The 16,573-nt window shown below is 50.8% G+C and overlaps 2 protein-coding genes across 4 annotated transcripts in view; both read right to left on the bottom strand.

Annotated features, from left to right (window-relative positions):
• Nucleotides 1-7,299, bottom strand: part of lyst (lysosomal trafficking regulator) — a 37,125-nt gene extending 29,826 nt beyond the window's left edge. For all 3 annotated transcript variants that reach the window (XM_057046676.1, XM_057046678.1, XM_057046677.1), the window contains exons 1-2: nucleotides 7,153-7,299; nucleotides 6,055-6,329 (exon numbers count right to left, since the gene is read on the bottom strand). In XM_057046676.1, coding sequence (XP_056902656.1) covers nucleotides 6,055-6,135 — 81 coding nt within the window. In that variant the 5' untranslated portion in view covers nucleotides 6,136-6,329; nucleotides 7,153-7,299. The remainder of the gene's footprint in view (nucleotides 1-6,054; nucleotides 6,330-7,152) is intronic.
• Nucleotides 7,300-8,587: 1,288 nt separating this feature from the next.
• nid1a (nidogen 1a) overlaps nucleotides 8,588-16,573 on the bottom strand; it is a 12,227-nt gene continuing 4,241 nt past the window's right edge. The window contains 15 exon segments of the mRNA XM_057046679.1: nucleotides 8,588-9,130; nucleotides 9,959-10,071; nucleotides 10,836-10,959; nucleotides 11,037-11,194; nucleotides 11,347-11,518; nucleotides 11,590-11,716; nucleotides 12,137-12,309; nucleotides 12,711-12,938; nucleotides 13,118-13,237; nucleotides 13,631-13,774; nucleotides 14,381-14,509; nucleotides 14,953-15,090; nucleotides 15,445-15,675; nucleotides 15,758-15,958; nucleotides 16,196-16,447. Coding sequence (XP_056902659.1) covers nucleotides 9,003-9,130; nucleotides 9,959-10,071; nucleotides 10,836-10,959; nucleotides 11,037-11,194; nucleotides 11,347-11,518; nucleotides 11,590-11,716; nucleotides 12,137-12,309; nucleotides 12,711-12,938; nucleotides 13,118-13,237; nucleotides 13,631-13,774; nucleotides 14,381-14,509; nucleotides 14,953-15,090; nucleotides 15,445-15,675; nucleotides 15,758-15,958; nucleotides 16,196-16,447 — 2,438 coding nt within the window. The 3' untranslated portion in view covers nucleotides 8,588-9,002.

The raw sequence follows: 16,573 nt of genomic DNA, 5'->3' as shown, positions 1-16,573 counted from the left end.
ACGTGTGTGCTTCACCAAAGGTGGTGACTACCAACAAAAAGGACTTTTTAACCAGTATATATGGGAGAACTTGGAGTATTTGTAGATTTATTTTGGCTCTCAAAGATCCCAACTCATATTATAACCCCAAGCAAAGGCCGTCCTTCAGGGTCGGGTGACCCAACGACCTGGTGCACCGCCAAAGGTTCACCTTTATTCTCTCCTCACAATCAATTATTCAGGAGCTGAAGCTTGGTCTCAGCTGCAGTTTGAGTGTTTCTGCTGCAGCCCAACACACAGTGGTGATCCAGAACAGGGAACTGTTCCAACTAAATTACACCCAACCGCTTCCCAAAACTGGGATTAGTAAAACTGGGATATAACAGAAGAATCAGGCAGTGAATATTCATGGAAGTTTAATCCTGACATCAAAACACCAACGAGGAGTGAAAAAGAGTGAGAAGGTTCACCAGGAGGGGAGGAAACATGAAGACTGAGTGGATCCCTATGAGAGTTCCCTCAAGAGTTCCCTCAGGAGTTCCCTCAAGAGTTCCCTCAGGAGTTCCCTCAGGAGTTCCATCAGGAGTTCCCTCAAGAGTTCCCTCAAGAGTTCCCTCAAGAGTTCCCTCAAGAGTTCCCTCAGGAGTTCCATCAGGAGTTCCATCAAGAGTTCCCTCAAGAGTTCCCTCAGGAGTTCCCTCAAGTCCAAACTAAAGTGAAAGGACATTTCCAGCCACGCGGGTCTTTGCTGTGCTTGATTTGAGAAACAGAGTCGATTTAAAATGGTTGAGAAGTCTCAGAATGCTGAACTCTTGACGGGTCTTTAACTGTATCCAGGGTAACGCCACATTGCTCTGGGGGGGGGGGGGGGGGGGCGGGGGGGGACACTGAGTCCACCCTACAGCAGCATTATTGGGAACCACTGACGGGTTTGGATGTACTTTGTAAACGATCGTTTACGAAGAGGAGAAAACAAACAGCCCCAGTGGATCTGAGTGGATCTGAGTGGATCTGAGTGGATCTCTAATGGAGATGCAGTGATTATTTACTATACACCAGCTCATTATAATGGACACGTATGAAGCGCAGCTCAATTCAAGGGTTCTAGTAAAACAACTGTGGAATTCTCATAAAAGTCCACTTCAGCCTAAATGTGGCGGAGGGTTAATGGCAGGAACCACAGGACTTCACCTCTGGGAGGGGTCACCCGAGGGTCAGAGTCACCTCGGGACGTGTGGGCGTGGCTCCCTCAGCTTCCTTCCTGTGTGCACACCCACTAATGTGCACGTACACTGACGCTAAATGACGTCCAGCTATCAGGAGGAAACACTGTGAAACACTTAGACGGGTGAAATACAAAACAAGCAGCAGATCAGGAAACAGGAACAAACACGAGTTTCAGGAACCAAACCATCAGTCAGAAGAGGTTTAGCTGCCAGACTCTCGCTACTGAAACCAACACCAGCATCTCAAATGACGGCCTGTCTTCGTGCTATCAAACCTGCTCCGACCAAACAGGAAGGGGAATTAAGGGAGCTCACCGTCACGCGGTTTACTGGCACTAGTTACTGAGGCTATAATCCAATACTGGCTCGCTTGGCACAGCCCAGCAGGAGTGATCTGATAAGCAGGGCTGCCAGTAGGGCCCCACAAGCAGGGCTGCCAGTAGGGCCCCGCAAGCAGGGCTGCCAGTAGGGCCCCACAAGCAGGGCTGCCAGTAGGGCCCCACAAGCAGGGCTGCCAGTAGGGCCCCACAAGCAGGGCTGCCAGTAGGCCCCACAAGCAGGGCTGCCAGTAGGGCTGCCAGTAGGGCCCCACAAGCAGGGCTGCCAGTAGGGCCCCACAAGCAGGGCTGCCAGTAGGGCCCCACAAGCAGGGCTGCCAGTAGGGCCCCACAAGCAGGGCTGCCAGTAGGGCCCCACAAGCAGGGCTGCCAGTAGGGCCCCATACAGACCAGAGGAGGAGGGACCGATGAATCCAGCTCAGAGGCTCGTCATGGAGACGTGGACGAGGTGCAGACATGAGGGCTGCGACCCCAGCGAGGGCTGCGACCCCAGCGAGGGCTGCTGTCCTTCTATGCTGATTTATTCTTCCAGTCCTCAGTGCACACGATGAAACACAATGAATGTGATTGGCATTCGTCCCGGTCCGTCAGGTCAGAGAACGAGCTTGCCAAACACAAGCGGGACAAAGGTTCCCCTTGTGGGTGTGATGTGGGTGTGATGTGGGTGTGATGTGGGTGTGATGTGGGTGTGATGTGTCTTTAGCGCAGCCTTTTTCTCCACCCGACCAGCCGGAGGCCTGAGTCGCCCTCACTCAGCCATTATTCTCCTTTCTTGGCAGAGGCAGCGAAGGCGGCGTGATCCTTCACTCATGGCGGGGGTTGTGGCTGATGGTTACGCAAGGTTGTTTCCTACTTGAGAGCCCCACTGATCTAATTTGAGGTTTTGGTGATGAGCATCATGAGGGATCCCTAACGTTCTGCATTTGCTTTCAAACCAGGAGTCAGAGGGCAACGTGCAAATGACTTTACCTTTGCTAAAGGCAGCAGCAACGTGCCCCAGGCACATCGGCGCCTCTGTCCACGCCGAGAGGAACACGCCGGCCTTTATCGCAACACAGGAAATGAAAGCGCATCTCTCCCTGCGTCTTTATTTCCATTAGCGTGATAGCCTGCAAACCTGGACTTGGCCACACATACAGGGGAAACAGGCTCTGCTCTTTCCTGCCCACTGAGCTGATGCACGGTGTTGGCACAGGAGCTCTGACTCAATAACCTACCACTCGGGGCAAAAGGAGCCGAGACGGAGCAACAGTTGAGTCTGACTCAACCCCCGACTGGGCCAAATGAATTATTCAAGCACACAGTCAATCATCCAGAACGGCTCAGGGGAGGCTGGGAAGGAGGTCTTTGGGTGAAACCCGGGGCAGAAGAAGAACTGCGGATGTGAAACAAGCTCCTGTGGTGAGAGCTGCACTTCCTGAAACAGCATTTGCTCAGTCAGGCCAATCACCATGGCCACAGCACTTAAAGGCAACGAAGGAGACGTGACCATCACGACATCGTGACTGGGCCTGACTTCACGGTCCCGAACACTCCGAGTTCACTCCTGGAGAAAAGAGCAGCCAGAGAACCAGAGAACCTGAGCAGAACCTGAGCAGAACCTGAGCAGAACCCGAGCAGAACCCGACCAGAACCTGTCTGCTGTGGTGGCACCTCCTCCACCACCTCGCCTCTGACCCACAGCTCGTTAAACCATAAAATATTAAAATATAAAAGGAGTTCTAACTTAACTTAATCAATCATTCACACATTGTTCTGCACCTTCCTGACAAGTGAGTCACTTTGGGGATGAAGCTCAACTGTCGCAGCTTAGTTTCGTTGCTCGTCAAGTTTAATCTCCGGGCTTTTGTGGTTCAGCCACAAAAACAAGCCTTGATAAGAAGTCTGGAACATGTGACCAACATTCAGAGATAATAAAAACCTTGCTAAAGACATTAATTAGTGTAGATGAACACACAGACAAGAGGTCTAGAGCAACAGGAGTGCGTGAGAGGCTGCAGGAATATCCTCATCAATATCTTCCTCATCAATATCTTCATCAATATCTCCCTCATCAATATCCTCCTCATCAATATCTCCCTCATCAATATCTCCCTCATCAATATCTTCCTCATCAATATCTCCTCATCAATATCTCCCTCATCAATATCTCCCTCATCAATATCTCCCTCATCAATATCTTCCTCATCAATATCTTCCTCATCAATGTCTCCCTCATCAATATCTCCCTCATCAATATCTCCCTCATCAATATCTTCCTCATCCTCACAAAGCTAGGTGCTCCTAGAGACTGATTTTCTAGGCGAGTTAAAGGACAGATCTTATTTAAAGGCGACTCCAAGATTCCTCACACAGATTCGGGGCTAAGAAGATCTGGAGCACAGATATAATCTACTTTACCCCCGAGGGGTTGAGGCCCAAACACCACGACCTCGCTTCACTACCTGCTCCAGTGTCATGATAAATGTAGCCCAGTGTCCTCAGCATAACAATGAACACTTGTCCCCAAGGGAAGCAAGTACACAGGGAAAAGGACGGGTCCAAGTACAGAACCTTGGGGAACTGGTCCAAGTACAGAACCTTGGGGAACTGGTCCAAGTACAGAACCTCGGGGAACTGGTCCAAGTACAGAACCTTGGGGAACTGGTCCAAGTACAGAACCTTGTGGAACTGGTCCAAGTACAGAACCTTGTGGAACTGGTCCAAGTACAGAACCTTGGGGAACTGGTCCAAGTACAGAACCTTGGGGAACTGGTCCAAGTACAGAACCTCGGGGAACTCCATGGCTAACCCTACTGTATGAAGAGGGGGAGAGAGAGAGAGAGGTGGGGGAGGCAGAGAGGGAGGGAGGGAGGGATGGAGAGAGAGGTGGGAGGGAGAGAGAGAGGGAGGGAGAGAGAGAGAGGGGGAGGGAGAGAGGGAGGGAGAGAGAGGGGAGGGAGAGAGAGAGGGGGGAGGGAGAGAGAGTGGGAGGGAGAGAGAGGGAGGGAGGAGAGAGAGGGGGGGAGAGAGAGAGAGAGAGAGAGGGATAAAGGGAGAGAGAGAGGGAGGGAGAGAGAGGGGGAGGGAGAGAGAGAGAGGTGGGGGAGAGAGAGGGAGGGAGAGAGAGGGAGGTGGGGGAGAGGGAGAGGGAGAGGGGGATCAAGGGAGAGAGAGAGGGAGGGAGAGAGAGGTGGGGGAGGCAGAGAGGGAGGGAGGGCGAAAGAGAGAGAGAGGGATAAAGGGAGAGAGAGAGGGAGGGAGAGAGGGAGAGAGAGAGAGGGATAAAGGGAGAGAGAGAGAGGGATAAAGGGAGAGAGGAGGGGGAGGATGCAGGGGGCATCACTCCTATCGTCTGATCCTAATCCAAGAATCATGATCCAGCTGCTGTTAAATTTGTAGCAGCAGTTCGAGCAAAGAGCCACAGCGTCCTGACAGCGTCCTGTCCAGCGTCCTGTCCAGCGTCCCCATCCATATACCCCTGACAGTGTCCTGTCCAGCGTCCCCATCCATATACCCCTGACAGCGTCCTGACAGCGTCCCCATCCATATACCCCTGTCCAGCGTCCTGACCAGCGTCCCCATCCATATACCCCTGACAGCGTCCTGTCCAGCGTCCTGTCCAGCGTCCCCATCCATATACCCGACAGTGTCCTGTCCAGCGTCCCCATCCATATACCCGACAGTGTCCTGTCCAGCGTCCCCATCCATATACCCGACAGTGTCCTGTCCAGCGTCCCCATCCATATACCCCTGTCCAGCGTCCTGTCCAGCGTCCTGTCCAGCGTCCCCATCCATATACCCCTGACAGCGTCCTGACAGCGTCCTGTCCAGCGTCCCCATCCATATACCCCTGACAGCGTCCTGTCCAGCGTCCCCATCCATATACCCCTGACAGCGTTCTGACAGTGTCCTGTCCAGCGTCCCCATCCATATACCCCTGACAGCGTCCCCATCCATATACCCCTGACAGCGTCCTGTCCAGCGTCCCCATCCATATACCCCTGACAGCGTCCTGTCCAGCGTCCCCATCCATATACCCCTGACAGCGTCCTGACAGCGTCCTGACAGCGTCCTGTCCAGCGTCCTGACAGCGTCCCCATCCATATACCCCTGACAGCGTCCTGACAGTGTCCTGACCAGCGTCCCCATCCATATACCCCTGACAGTGTCCTGACCAGCGTCCCCATCCATATACCCCTGACAGTGTCCTGACCAGCGTCCCCATCCATATACCCCTGACAGCGTTCTGACAGCGTCCTGTCCAGCGTCCCCATCCATATACCCCTGACAGCGTCCTGTCCAGCGTCCTGTCCAGCGTCCTGTCCAGCGTCCCCATCCATATACCCCTGACAGCGTCCTGTCCAGCGTCCCCTGTTTGTTTTCTCCTAACCCTAACCCTATATCCTGTAAACATCTCTAGTAACAAGTCCCCTCTGAGTGAACCTCAGGACCCATTTTGAGGTCAGCCATTTATTTTGTATTTTGGTCAGTTACCTTTCACACGCACACCTGGCGGCCGCAGCACTCACCTGCAGGTCTGCTCCCTGCAGCCTGTCGTCCATGTACTTCTCCCAGGCATATGACAGCTCAGGATGGGGCTGACGAGCCATGTCGTCCACGCCCCCGAGCTCCACGCAAGTCAGGGTTTTGAGGAAGTCAGGAATCACCGTCGCTTTCCTCCCTAATGCCCCGAGCGGCCGCCAGAGCCCCGTACGGTGCCGAACGCTGTCCCCGTTGTTCTCTTGGGTCACTCATTGCCGACACATGACTCGCTCCTCCGCTGGGTCACTTTAAATGTGCACTTCTGCGGAATAATAGAGAACTTATGGTTAGCGGGATGGAAGAGCGGGATTTTCAAGCAGAGAAACTTCTGCCTTTGTTCAAACAGAACCAGCAGGTGGATGCGAGTCGGACCTGAAGCAGCAACTCCGAAAAGCTTGTTACCAAAACAAAACGCGCCGAAGCTACACGCTTAGCTAGCCGCTAAGCTAGCTGGCGTCACACACGAACGACGCACTTCCGGTCACGGATTTCAGTTTAAAATAAAAGCTTTGTATTTTCAAATTCCTAAAACAATTATTTTAAAATGAGAATTTTAGTTGGAAAATCCCCATTTAATATTCAAGTTATTTTGTTTGTAATATTACGAATATACAGTATCGAGACGTTTTGAATTTGTATGCCTTCTTTCAAAAGAAATTTTCAAAATGTTCAATGTTAATCGGCCGCATGTGTAACAACATTAAACCTGGCTGGCATACTTTGTTGTATACTGCCATAGTCGGCGTTTTATTTTGAAGGTTGAGGTCAATGGTTGCGGAAATGATTGTAGCTACCTTGACGACAAGAGAGCTCGAAAGATGTACGTGTAATATTCCAGTAAAAGACGAATTAAATATTCTTAATACATCTTGTCTGTACTATGGTGCATTAATAAACGAAATGTGTATAACAATCGTGGTTAGCAGTGGTTCATGGCATCTGTCGCTCTCAAACATTAGACAGGAAGATGCAAACACGCCATTAACGGTCGCTGCCGCAATAAGTAGAATGTTCGGCTACTACAACGGGTTCCTTGCTTTCACAATACAAACTTTTGACAAATAAATCTTATTTTCCATATTTACCTTCGTCTCAAATGAATTAATGCAGACTACGACTATCCTCCGCCTTCGTTCAGGAACATTTTTCCCTCAGCGAGGACAGCAAGGCGCGAACAGTTGACGCGACGCCGTCCACTGGACGACTCCACTTCCACACACGTCAGCTGACTCAATGGTTTTTTAATGCAAAATAATAAAACAATACAGTATAATCGTCTACTATAATTTCAATTAATCATTGACATTGAAAAGGGACTATTGAAAATCTGATCGCTCATAGGAAAGAACTGGAAAACGTGTCAAAATGAAATAAGATGGCGTTTTGTCGTTTAAAGATATTCTTCAGGAATAGTTAGAAATACTTGAACGTTTGATGTCTGCAATGGGAATGCCTCAACGTGCCTTACAGACACAGTAGAGGGAATAATTCCTTACATTAAGTAAATACGTCACAGCAGCGTCTCGCGCTTTGCTGCCCATTGGACGATAAGACGTGAAGACAAGTCATTTTCCGATGGCGCGTGACGGTGCTGCGTTCAATGACCTCTGTATTTTGAGAGAGCTGTGAACAGCGGAAGTTTACGGGCGGCCCAGGTAAGGGTCAGGGTTAGGGTTAGGGTCAGGGTTAGGGTCAGGGTTAGGGTTAGGGTCAGGGTTAGGGTCAGGGTAAGGGTCAGGGTCAGGGCTAGGGTTAAGGTTAGGGTCAGGGTAAGGGTCAGGGTCAGGGTCAGGGCTAGGGTTAGGGTTAGAGGGTTAGGGTTAAGGTTAGGGTTAGGTATGACATGATAAGTTTTATGGTTGAGTTGATTCACTACTAGTTTAGTTTACATCGCTGCTAGAGGACACAGCGATTCAACCTCTTCTTATTGTTGTCTTTAAGATGTCCATATTTTAATCAAATATCTACTTTATTGAAATGCAGCGTTTTAAAGGGGTATTTGGGCAATAAATGGAGTAATTCAAGTCCATATTAGACATATGGAAGTTATTTCAAGCTAATGTAGTCAAAGAGATGTTTTGACGTCACCATGACGTCGTCAGTTCAGCAGTTACGTAAGAAAGCCTCTGTTTTATGACAATAAACGCATAAAGAAGTCTGACATGAATAATGTGGACGTGTGATGTTTATGCTAGAAAACAGAGAACAAACAGATCAGCTGAAGGGTGGAGAACCCAGGAACAGTTCTCTAATCTCAGGCCGGGCCGAACATTATGGTTTATTTTAACGTTCCCGTTAAAATAAACCATAAAAGGCGTCCCTTTCTCTTGCCATTTGTGAACAACAAAACAAGTTTACAACAGGTGAAAACTGTCAACACTGGCCCAACTAGTTGTTCGTAATATGTTATCGAGACTCCTGAACAACGTTGCACATTAATATAGACGCTGTTTTGATGTGTAATGGAGCCACCCGCCCACACGGTGGCGCTGTTCCGACAGGAAGAACAGGAGAACAAGATGTTAGAAAAGCGTTTATTCCCGCACTGCCCCGCGTGGACACACCCCAGCAGCGTGCACAGTAATTCCTCCATGGACGGATCCAAACGTTGCCACAGTGCGTGAGCACCACTGAGACGATGACAGGCATCGGTGTGAACATGTTCACATTAAATTATTTATCCCTTGAGCTTCTTTTTTCTCAGTTTATGTGCACCCAGAAAACAAAAAGGCAAATAATAGTGTTTCTATTTACATTTCTCAATGCAGCTGTGATTTCCTTTTTTAATATATGTATTTAAGTGGGGAATGAACAATAGATATAAGAATAACGGCACAGTAAATTCACCCCAGATTTTCAGCGGCTACATTTTAGCCCTGCTGATTGTTTCCTAAGTTACTAACAACCCAGCCAGCAGCGTCAGCTCGTCCTGTGACTACTGGTCATCTCTCTCCACGCAGCCCACAGTCGCGGCGTTGCTGGGACATCTGCAGGAACGTCCGGCAGGGGTCGCTAAACAGAGGTGAGTGCAGCCCCCGTTGTTCACCGAGCAGTAGTTTTGTCCTGGTGGAAAAATACCAGATTTGTTCACGTCATTTCTGTGAATCATAAGGCAACATAGCAGGGAGCAACTGGGAAATCTCCACTGTTTGTTTTACAGATCTTGACACAGTCAAAAAAAAAAAGGGAAAACACAACGTCCTCTCCAGATGTTGGAGGGGCCCCTCTCCCCTGACATCACATGCTCTGGTTTGTACAATGTGTGCAGCCTTATCTAGAAGGGAGGATCAGGCCAGATCCGATGGTGAATCATAATAATCCAGCTAGTTTGCTAGATTCAGGGGCAATCCCACATTTTTGATTCCCGATATAGAATTCAAAACGTATTTTCCTAAAACAAATGACATCTGCTTGGCCTAAAGCAGCACTCCTGCAAGCAGCACATGTTAGAAACGTGACCACATGTGGACTCCTCGTGAGAGCACGCTGAGAACTGGTGCAGAACCAGACAGGAGATTATATCTGACTGGTGTCCCTTTGGTTCCTGGACACCAGACAACTACACAACGTGAACAAATACCATGAATTCACTCGTTAATCGACCGTGTGCCCTGGCAATGACCCAGAAACCGACCTTCCAGTGACTCCGCGACATGGCCCAGGCTGCTCCAGGACTCACCCTGTTCAGTGTTTAACGTTACTGTTCATCCTGTTCCAGCCCTCCACTCACATTCTAAATAAATAATGGTCCCAAATCCCTCTGTGAAGGGGACGTTCAGAAGGACAGAAGTGTTTTATCGTCCTGTGACACAAAATGCATCTGAAGAAGTCAAGAACAGACATCTGGAATTTTCAGGAAGAACTTTGCCCCCTCCCAACTGGCATAATTACCTGAAGGGCACTCGGCATAGGCCACGGCGACCCCGTAGAGCTTGGTCTGTTTCTGGGGCTGGAACTGGTCCGTTTCCTTCCCAGTGTGGCGGTCCACAGCAACCAGTGCGTCCCTGTGGTGGAGACATTCTGGCTTCAGTCACGGGGGAGATCCCCAGCTCGCTCAGCATCCTGACTCCTTGTGTTTTGTATAAAGTCTGTCAGGAATGAGGTGGGTAGGTGGGTTTTCGGTTACTGACCCCCCCTACACACACACACACACACACACACACAAACAAACACACACACACACACACACCCCACCACCACCAGCTCTATGGCAAGATCAGAGGGAGGCCCTGCTCAGGTCACTGACAAGACACTGAAGTTGAGAAATTGCAAGCAGCTGCCAGTTTTTAAGACGCTTCCTCAACCCACCCACACACACACACACCACACACACACACACACACACACAGGCGCAGACAACCCCACCCCCACTGTTTTAGCGGTGGTTAACACAGATTCAGCTGTGTGGGAATAATGGTCCACAGTGTCTGGAGACACAAGAAGGACTTTGAGTGTTTGTATCTGACCTCTGACCTCTCTCTCCTTCAGGCTCTGGCAGCTTCTATCACTGGACCATGAAGAAAGCCTAAATTATGTCTTTTGATGCTGGCACAGCCTGAAAGTCTGATGTTCAGTAAGCCTTCATCTGACAGTCCTAAAACCAGTTTTCACGCTTTCATTGTTGTAACTTGTGATAATTAGACCAATAATCCTACGATGTCGTATGTGTCACTAATGTTTCTCTGCATGAAATAAGAAAAGGATCAAACAAATCAAGAGGAAAACCCAAGAAGGTTCACTGATATTTCTGATAAGACAGCGACCAAACCTCTGCCAGTCGGTGTAGTAGATGGTGTTCCCGAGAGAAGTGACTGCAAAGGGATACCGCATCCCATCGGTGACCTTTCTGCGGTCGCCCCGGGCGACATTCATGCATTCCATCGTGTGAGTGCCTGCAGACGAGAGCCGGCGCTGACTGTCGGACATTATTCCATATATAGATGCGCCGTGTGTCCAGGGTTCACAGTACCTGCGTCGGCCCAGCAGAGCAGAGAGCTGCGCCGGTCAAAGGTCAGGCCGTTGGGCAGGCCGAGGTCGTCTTTGACCAGGACCCTCCTGTTGGACCCGTCCATGTAAGAGGTCTCGATCTTGGGCGCTTCGCGGTTCCAGTCGGTCCAGTACAGATTGCTGTTGTGGGAACAGCCAGGGCTCATTAGCTGTTCCTCCCAATACAGTGAAACGTTGCAGCGATTTAGTTTACAGCCTGATCCGACTGGAGCGGAACCAGATGCAAACGCGGAACCCTCCCCAACCCAGACGGGGGTTCTTTAAACACGCACCCGCTGGAAGGGTCGGCGATAATAGCGCGGGGGTTGACCAGCTCAGAGTCCACCAGAACGCGGCGCTGTGAGCCGTCCAGCGAGGCCACCTCGATGCGGTCCTTCACAGAGTCCGTCCAGAAGACGGTCCGACTGAGGTGATCGATGGCGACGCCCTCTGGGCTGCCCAAGTCTGTCAGAAGGTTCCAGTTTAGAAGAGTTTCATAAAAATATCTGAACATGAAGGCAAAGTGAGGGATCTACCTGATCTGACAACTGAAACTGGATCTCCCCCCTCGATGCTGGCCTTGCTGATGGAGGGAGACGTGATTTCGGTCCAGTAGACCATTTTCTCCACGCAGTCATAGGCCACGCCGATGACCACCTTCTCCTGTCGAGGGGTCGGCCACCAAATAATAATGGCAGTTAATGTGCAGACAGAGAGCCCCACACACTCAGGAAACATCGGCCAGACGCCGGAGCAGCTGCACCAGCACCGTGTCTGGCTGATGTTAGTAATTAGTGGGAACGTCACCATGTGTCTCCAATAAAAGAAGGCATGAAACAGATGGAGAACCGGCCAGGCCAGACTGAGCTGTGAGCTGTAACGGAGCTGAAGTTAGCAGCACAAACGTTAGCTAGCCTTTGTCATGTCTGTAAAGCTCGACTCCCAGACTGACGAGTATTTTGTTCTTTATTGGTAACAACTTTGACATCTGGAACGACTGATGAGGAAAAGCCTGTTCGACACCAGAAACCAAGAATGTAAAGGCTTCATTTTGTGTTCTCTGATTTCATCTGGAAGACTTACGGGGAGATGGAGCACAGCCTTGGCGCCATCCTTCTGCATAGTGTACCCGTCCAGGGGGACGTGCTCGATCCTGCCGCTCTGGGTGAACAGCAGGTGTGTTCCCGGAGGCAGGGGGTGCACGTCGGGGCGAGGGGTGGGACCAACGGGCGGCGCCACTCCACCGTGGTCAACACCTACCGAGGCAAACGCTCCCAGTTAGGACTGGTCCATGGCTATCAGCTCAAACCCCAGTTTATCGCACACATTTGGTCATTATTTTAGTTTTCTTATTATTCTTTTTTTTCCATTATTGCATTAAGCAATTGTATCATAAATGCGATGTTTTAATGTATTAATCTTGTTCTTGAGCTGATTTATCGTCAGTTTTAGCCTGCTGTCATAAATGAGTACGCCATCACGTGGCACACGCTATCACCCCCGCTAACGTGGCACACGCCATCATCCATGCTAACGTGGCACACGCCATCACCCCCGCTAACGTGGCACACGCCATCACCCCTGCTAACGTGGCACACGCCATCACCCCCGCTAACGTGGCGTGACCTAAAGTCCTAAAATCCTGTGGTTTCCTCACACATGGGTCTGCTGCCGGGCTCCGAGCGGGTCCCAGGGATCTCCTGTCCGTTTCGGTCCACGCACCAGCAGTATCCGGTGCTGCCGTGGCACTGCATGGGCTCATAGGCGCCGCTCTCGTCACACACGGGGATGTACTGACCAACGGGAGGACGCGGGCCCCGCGGTCCATACTCCGTGACGGCCAGCAGGCTGTCTCTGTGAGTCTCACACCGTGTTTTCGTCCTCTCTGATAAGACAGGAACATCGTGGTCAGACATTTCTGCAGCTGCTCGCCAGCACTCGTCAGGCTCTACAGAACCCGTCAGGCTCTACAGAACCCGTCGAGGTGTGAATGGATGATGAAAAGGATCATTTTGCATCTTTAATCATCCTTAATAAAGAAAGCACAGGTTGGAATGAGAGTACCTGGGGTGCAGAGGAAGCCATCGCCGTAATAACCCGGTCTGCACTGGCACCTAAAGGATCCCTCGTTGTTGTAGCACGCAGCCTCCTGATGGCATCTGCCAGCCTGGCACTCATCGATGTCTTCAGGAGAGACACAAGATGGAGCCGGTTACCCTCAGGATCCCAACTATCATCTGGCTCAATGAGCAACTCAAGCTGCTGTCGGGGAGCAGAACAGCAAAGGCGTGGATAGAATGGAAACTGGATGGGGGGGGGGGGGGTCCGTGCTCAAACCCAGCTGCTCGCCATGTTTCACTGCTAAATCACTGCGGAGGGATTGCGTAACTCACAGCGTCACCTCCTCCAGGCCTCAGCAGCTGGTTCGACAATTACAGCCTTCAAGAGTGTGTAATGAGTTTTAAGTCTGGAATAAGAGCGGCAACATCCCGCCACACGTGGGCTGACCCAGTCCTCGTCCCCAGGATGTGACGGAGGGGATTTCTGCAATGGTTGCTGGGCTTTTATTGGCAGTACCTTGGCAGGTTCTCCCGTCGCCGCTGAAACCTGGCAGACAGGAGCAGCTGTAGGAGGAGCCTCCGGTGTAGGTGCAGAGAGCGCGCTCTTGGATGTCGCAGGTGTGCGTTCCTTCTTCACAGGCGTCCACAGGGCGAGAGACAGCTGAGACCAGGAAAAACATCGGTTACCGTCGCCCCTCGAGCCACCACTGGGTCCTAATCAGCCTTTTCCCAGCAGCCACTGGGTGACAGGCAGGAACTCAAAGGCCCCATATCACACTGGTTATGACTAAAAGCACACAATAACACACAGTAACACACAGTAACACACAATAACACACAGTAACACACAATAACACACAGTAACACACAGTAACACACAGTAACACACAGAAACACACAATAACACACAATAACACACAGTAACACACAGTACACACAGTAACACACAGTAACACACAGAAACACACAATAACACACAGTAACACACAGTAACACACAATAACACACAGTAACACACAGTAACACACAGTAACACACAGTAACACACACATCCCATACACCCCAAACACAGAGTTCTTCCTGTTGATATTCCTTAATTATGAGGCCACCGGCCTTCTCAGTGGAGCAGATTCGTTTCCAGAGGTGCTTCCTGAGCAGCTACATCCTGGAATTCTGATAACTGCGTCTGAGTCTGTTCTCTGTTTTCCGTCTCTGTCATTTCCTGTGTGGAGTTCAAATGTGTTTGGTAAATGAAACACACTCTTACCCGTGCAGGTCCTCCCATCACTGCCAAACTGATATCCATCTTCACACTCGCAGCGGAACGTCCCGGGCTGGTTGTTGCAGACGGCGTGGGAACCGCAGATCCCAGGATCTTCTCTGCATTCATCAATGTCTGATAAGAAGAATCAGGGAAGTTTGAGTCTGAAACTCTGTAACATCTGCCTCCATTTAGCCGCTCGGAGGAAAGAGCCTGATGAGAGTTCCTAATTCTGGATGTTTTGTGATAGCATCTTAGCTTCAGAGCTTTCCTGTTGGGAAGATAACAAACAGTTGGACGTATGAAGCCGCGTCGAGGAGACCACTTGGCCTGCTCAGAGAAAAGGATGAATGGAAGGAAGGAATGGAAGGATGTATGGAATTCCCTGATGTCATTGGCAAGATTGCTCAATTCCTCAGGAAGGAAGGACGGAAGTGCTTAGAGAGGCTCACTTAATTACATGTAAACGTTGAATAGATGTTCAAAGGAGCAACATTTACATGAAGGTAGAAAGCTTTGAAGGGAAAACCAGAATCTGGCACAGCCTCCTCCAGGTGTTGTTAGTTTGCCCGTCCTACCGTGGCAGATGCGTCCGTCCCCGTTGAACCCAGCAGCGCACTGGCAGCTGAACTGGTTCCCCTGTTCAGGGCGGCAGATGGCGTTGGTGTCACAGCCGTGGCGTCCGGTGAAACAGGGGTTTTCCTCTGGCTCCCCTCCTGCAGCAAGGATGCATTTACAGAGACAAACAACTTCAGGACTCCATTTCAGCTGCAGGAATATACTCAGTGGGATCACAAACGAGTCATTCACGAATTCCTGTGGGAAGATTCGAGTCTCTAATCAGCCAATGTTCCTGGATGTGCACTACAAAATGGGATGAAATTATGGTCTGCTATCAGAGAAAGCATGCAAACAGGAATAGAGATTAAACTAAAGTGAAAACATGTAAGTAGCAGCTCGGCTCAGGCGGCCAAAGTTCCCCTTAGGCGTCCTGACAGGATGTTCTACAGTACGTCTCCTCCAGGAAGGATGTGAGCACAGACCAAACAGGAAGACAACAACGACCTCACCGTTTACGTCCCCGATTTTGTTGGTCATCGTGAAGCGCATGACTTCATTGGGATCGTACATGGCTAACACATTATCCACGCTGAGCAGCTGGGTGGGTTTCACGTCTCCCCAGGAATCTCCGTGCTGGCAGCTCTGGAAGGTGATGGTCTGGCGCCACTGATAGGTCCTCGTTTCAGTGGAACCATCAGGCGAGTTCACCACATAGTCCCGGCTGGACGAGGAGGTGATGACTGGGGTGAAGGACAGATAAGCAGCTTCCTTTTTCTCTCTCTTCAATGCATACTTGAGATAAGTGGTTCAACGGGAGCTTACGGTTGTTGCTGTACTGGTAAATCTCGGAATAGGGCCCTATCGTCACAGTGGAGCCGTAAGGAACTTCAGGAATCCGGCCGTCCATGGTGGTGCTCATCACCAGGTGGTCGTGCTCATCGATGCCTTTGAATTCCTGTCTGATGGTCAGCCGCTCGTTGCCCGGCTGAAAGGTGACCTCGGCCCGCAGCGTGAACTCGCCCCCTGTGGGGGACAGAAGAGAGGAGGTCAGGGTTCCCTCTCTGCCCGGCCTGAACTTTGGCTTCCTGCCTTCTGCCTCAGCTGAAGCAACGTGAGGAATTCAGCCGGACAGCCAGGAAAAGTGCAGCTGAACAGCGGCTCGCTCGGGGCCATCCGAGGTGTGTACTTCCTGCAGCCAAACCTTTGACTCTCTCTGCTGGAGCATGAGAAACCCCAAACACGCAGCCAGTTTTCCCTCACCAATAATGCTGAAGCCGTTCTTGAATCCGGGCTGTTCCAGAGCAAAAGCCCAGCCGATCACGCTGCCGACGGCTGCCAGGGGCTGCAGGGAGGGCCCCAGGGAGCTCGGAATCTCACTGATGGCCACGTAGGAACGTCCCTCGTTCACCACAACGTAGGAGTGGAGATCGTTGCCGGTGAACTCCACTGGGGAGGGAGAGCTGCCCACATACACTTTTCCATGTAACTTCCCGTTGGTCCTCTGTGGCTTTCCTGCAGAAATTAAACAATCAGACGTGATGACAAATTAACAGGAGAAGAAAAGGGCTGAAATGGAGTTGCTGTGGAGTTGCTAACCCTAAAGTCACAACATTAGCTGTGAAGACATGCATCCCTGGG

The sequence above is a fragment of the Takifugu flavidus genome, chromosome 11 (genome assembly GCF_003711565.1).
Source record: "Takifugu flavidus isolate HTHZ2018 chromosome 11, ASM371156v2, whole genome shotgun sequence".
Taxonomy (NCBI): Eukaryota; Metazoa; Chordata; class Actinopteri; order Tetraodontiformes; family Tetraodontidae; genus Takifugu; species Takifugu flavidus.
Note: the sequence above shows the minus strand (reverse complement) of the source record. Positions and strands in the feature narration are given on the sequence as shown.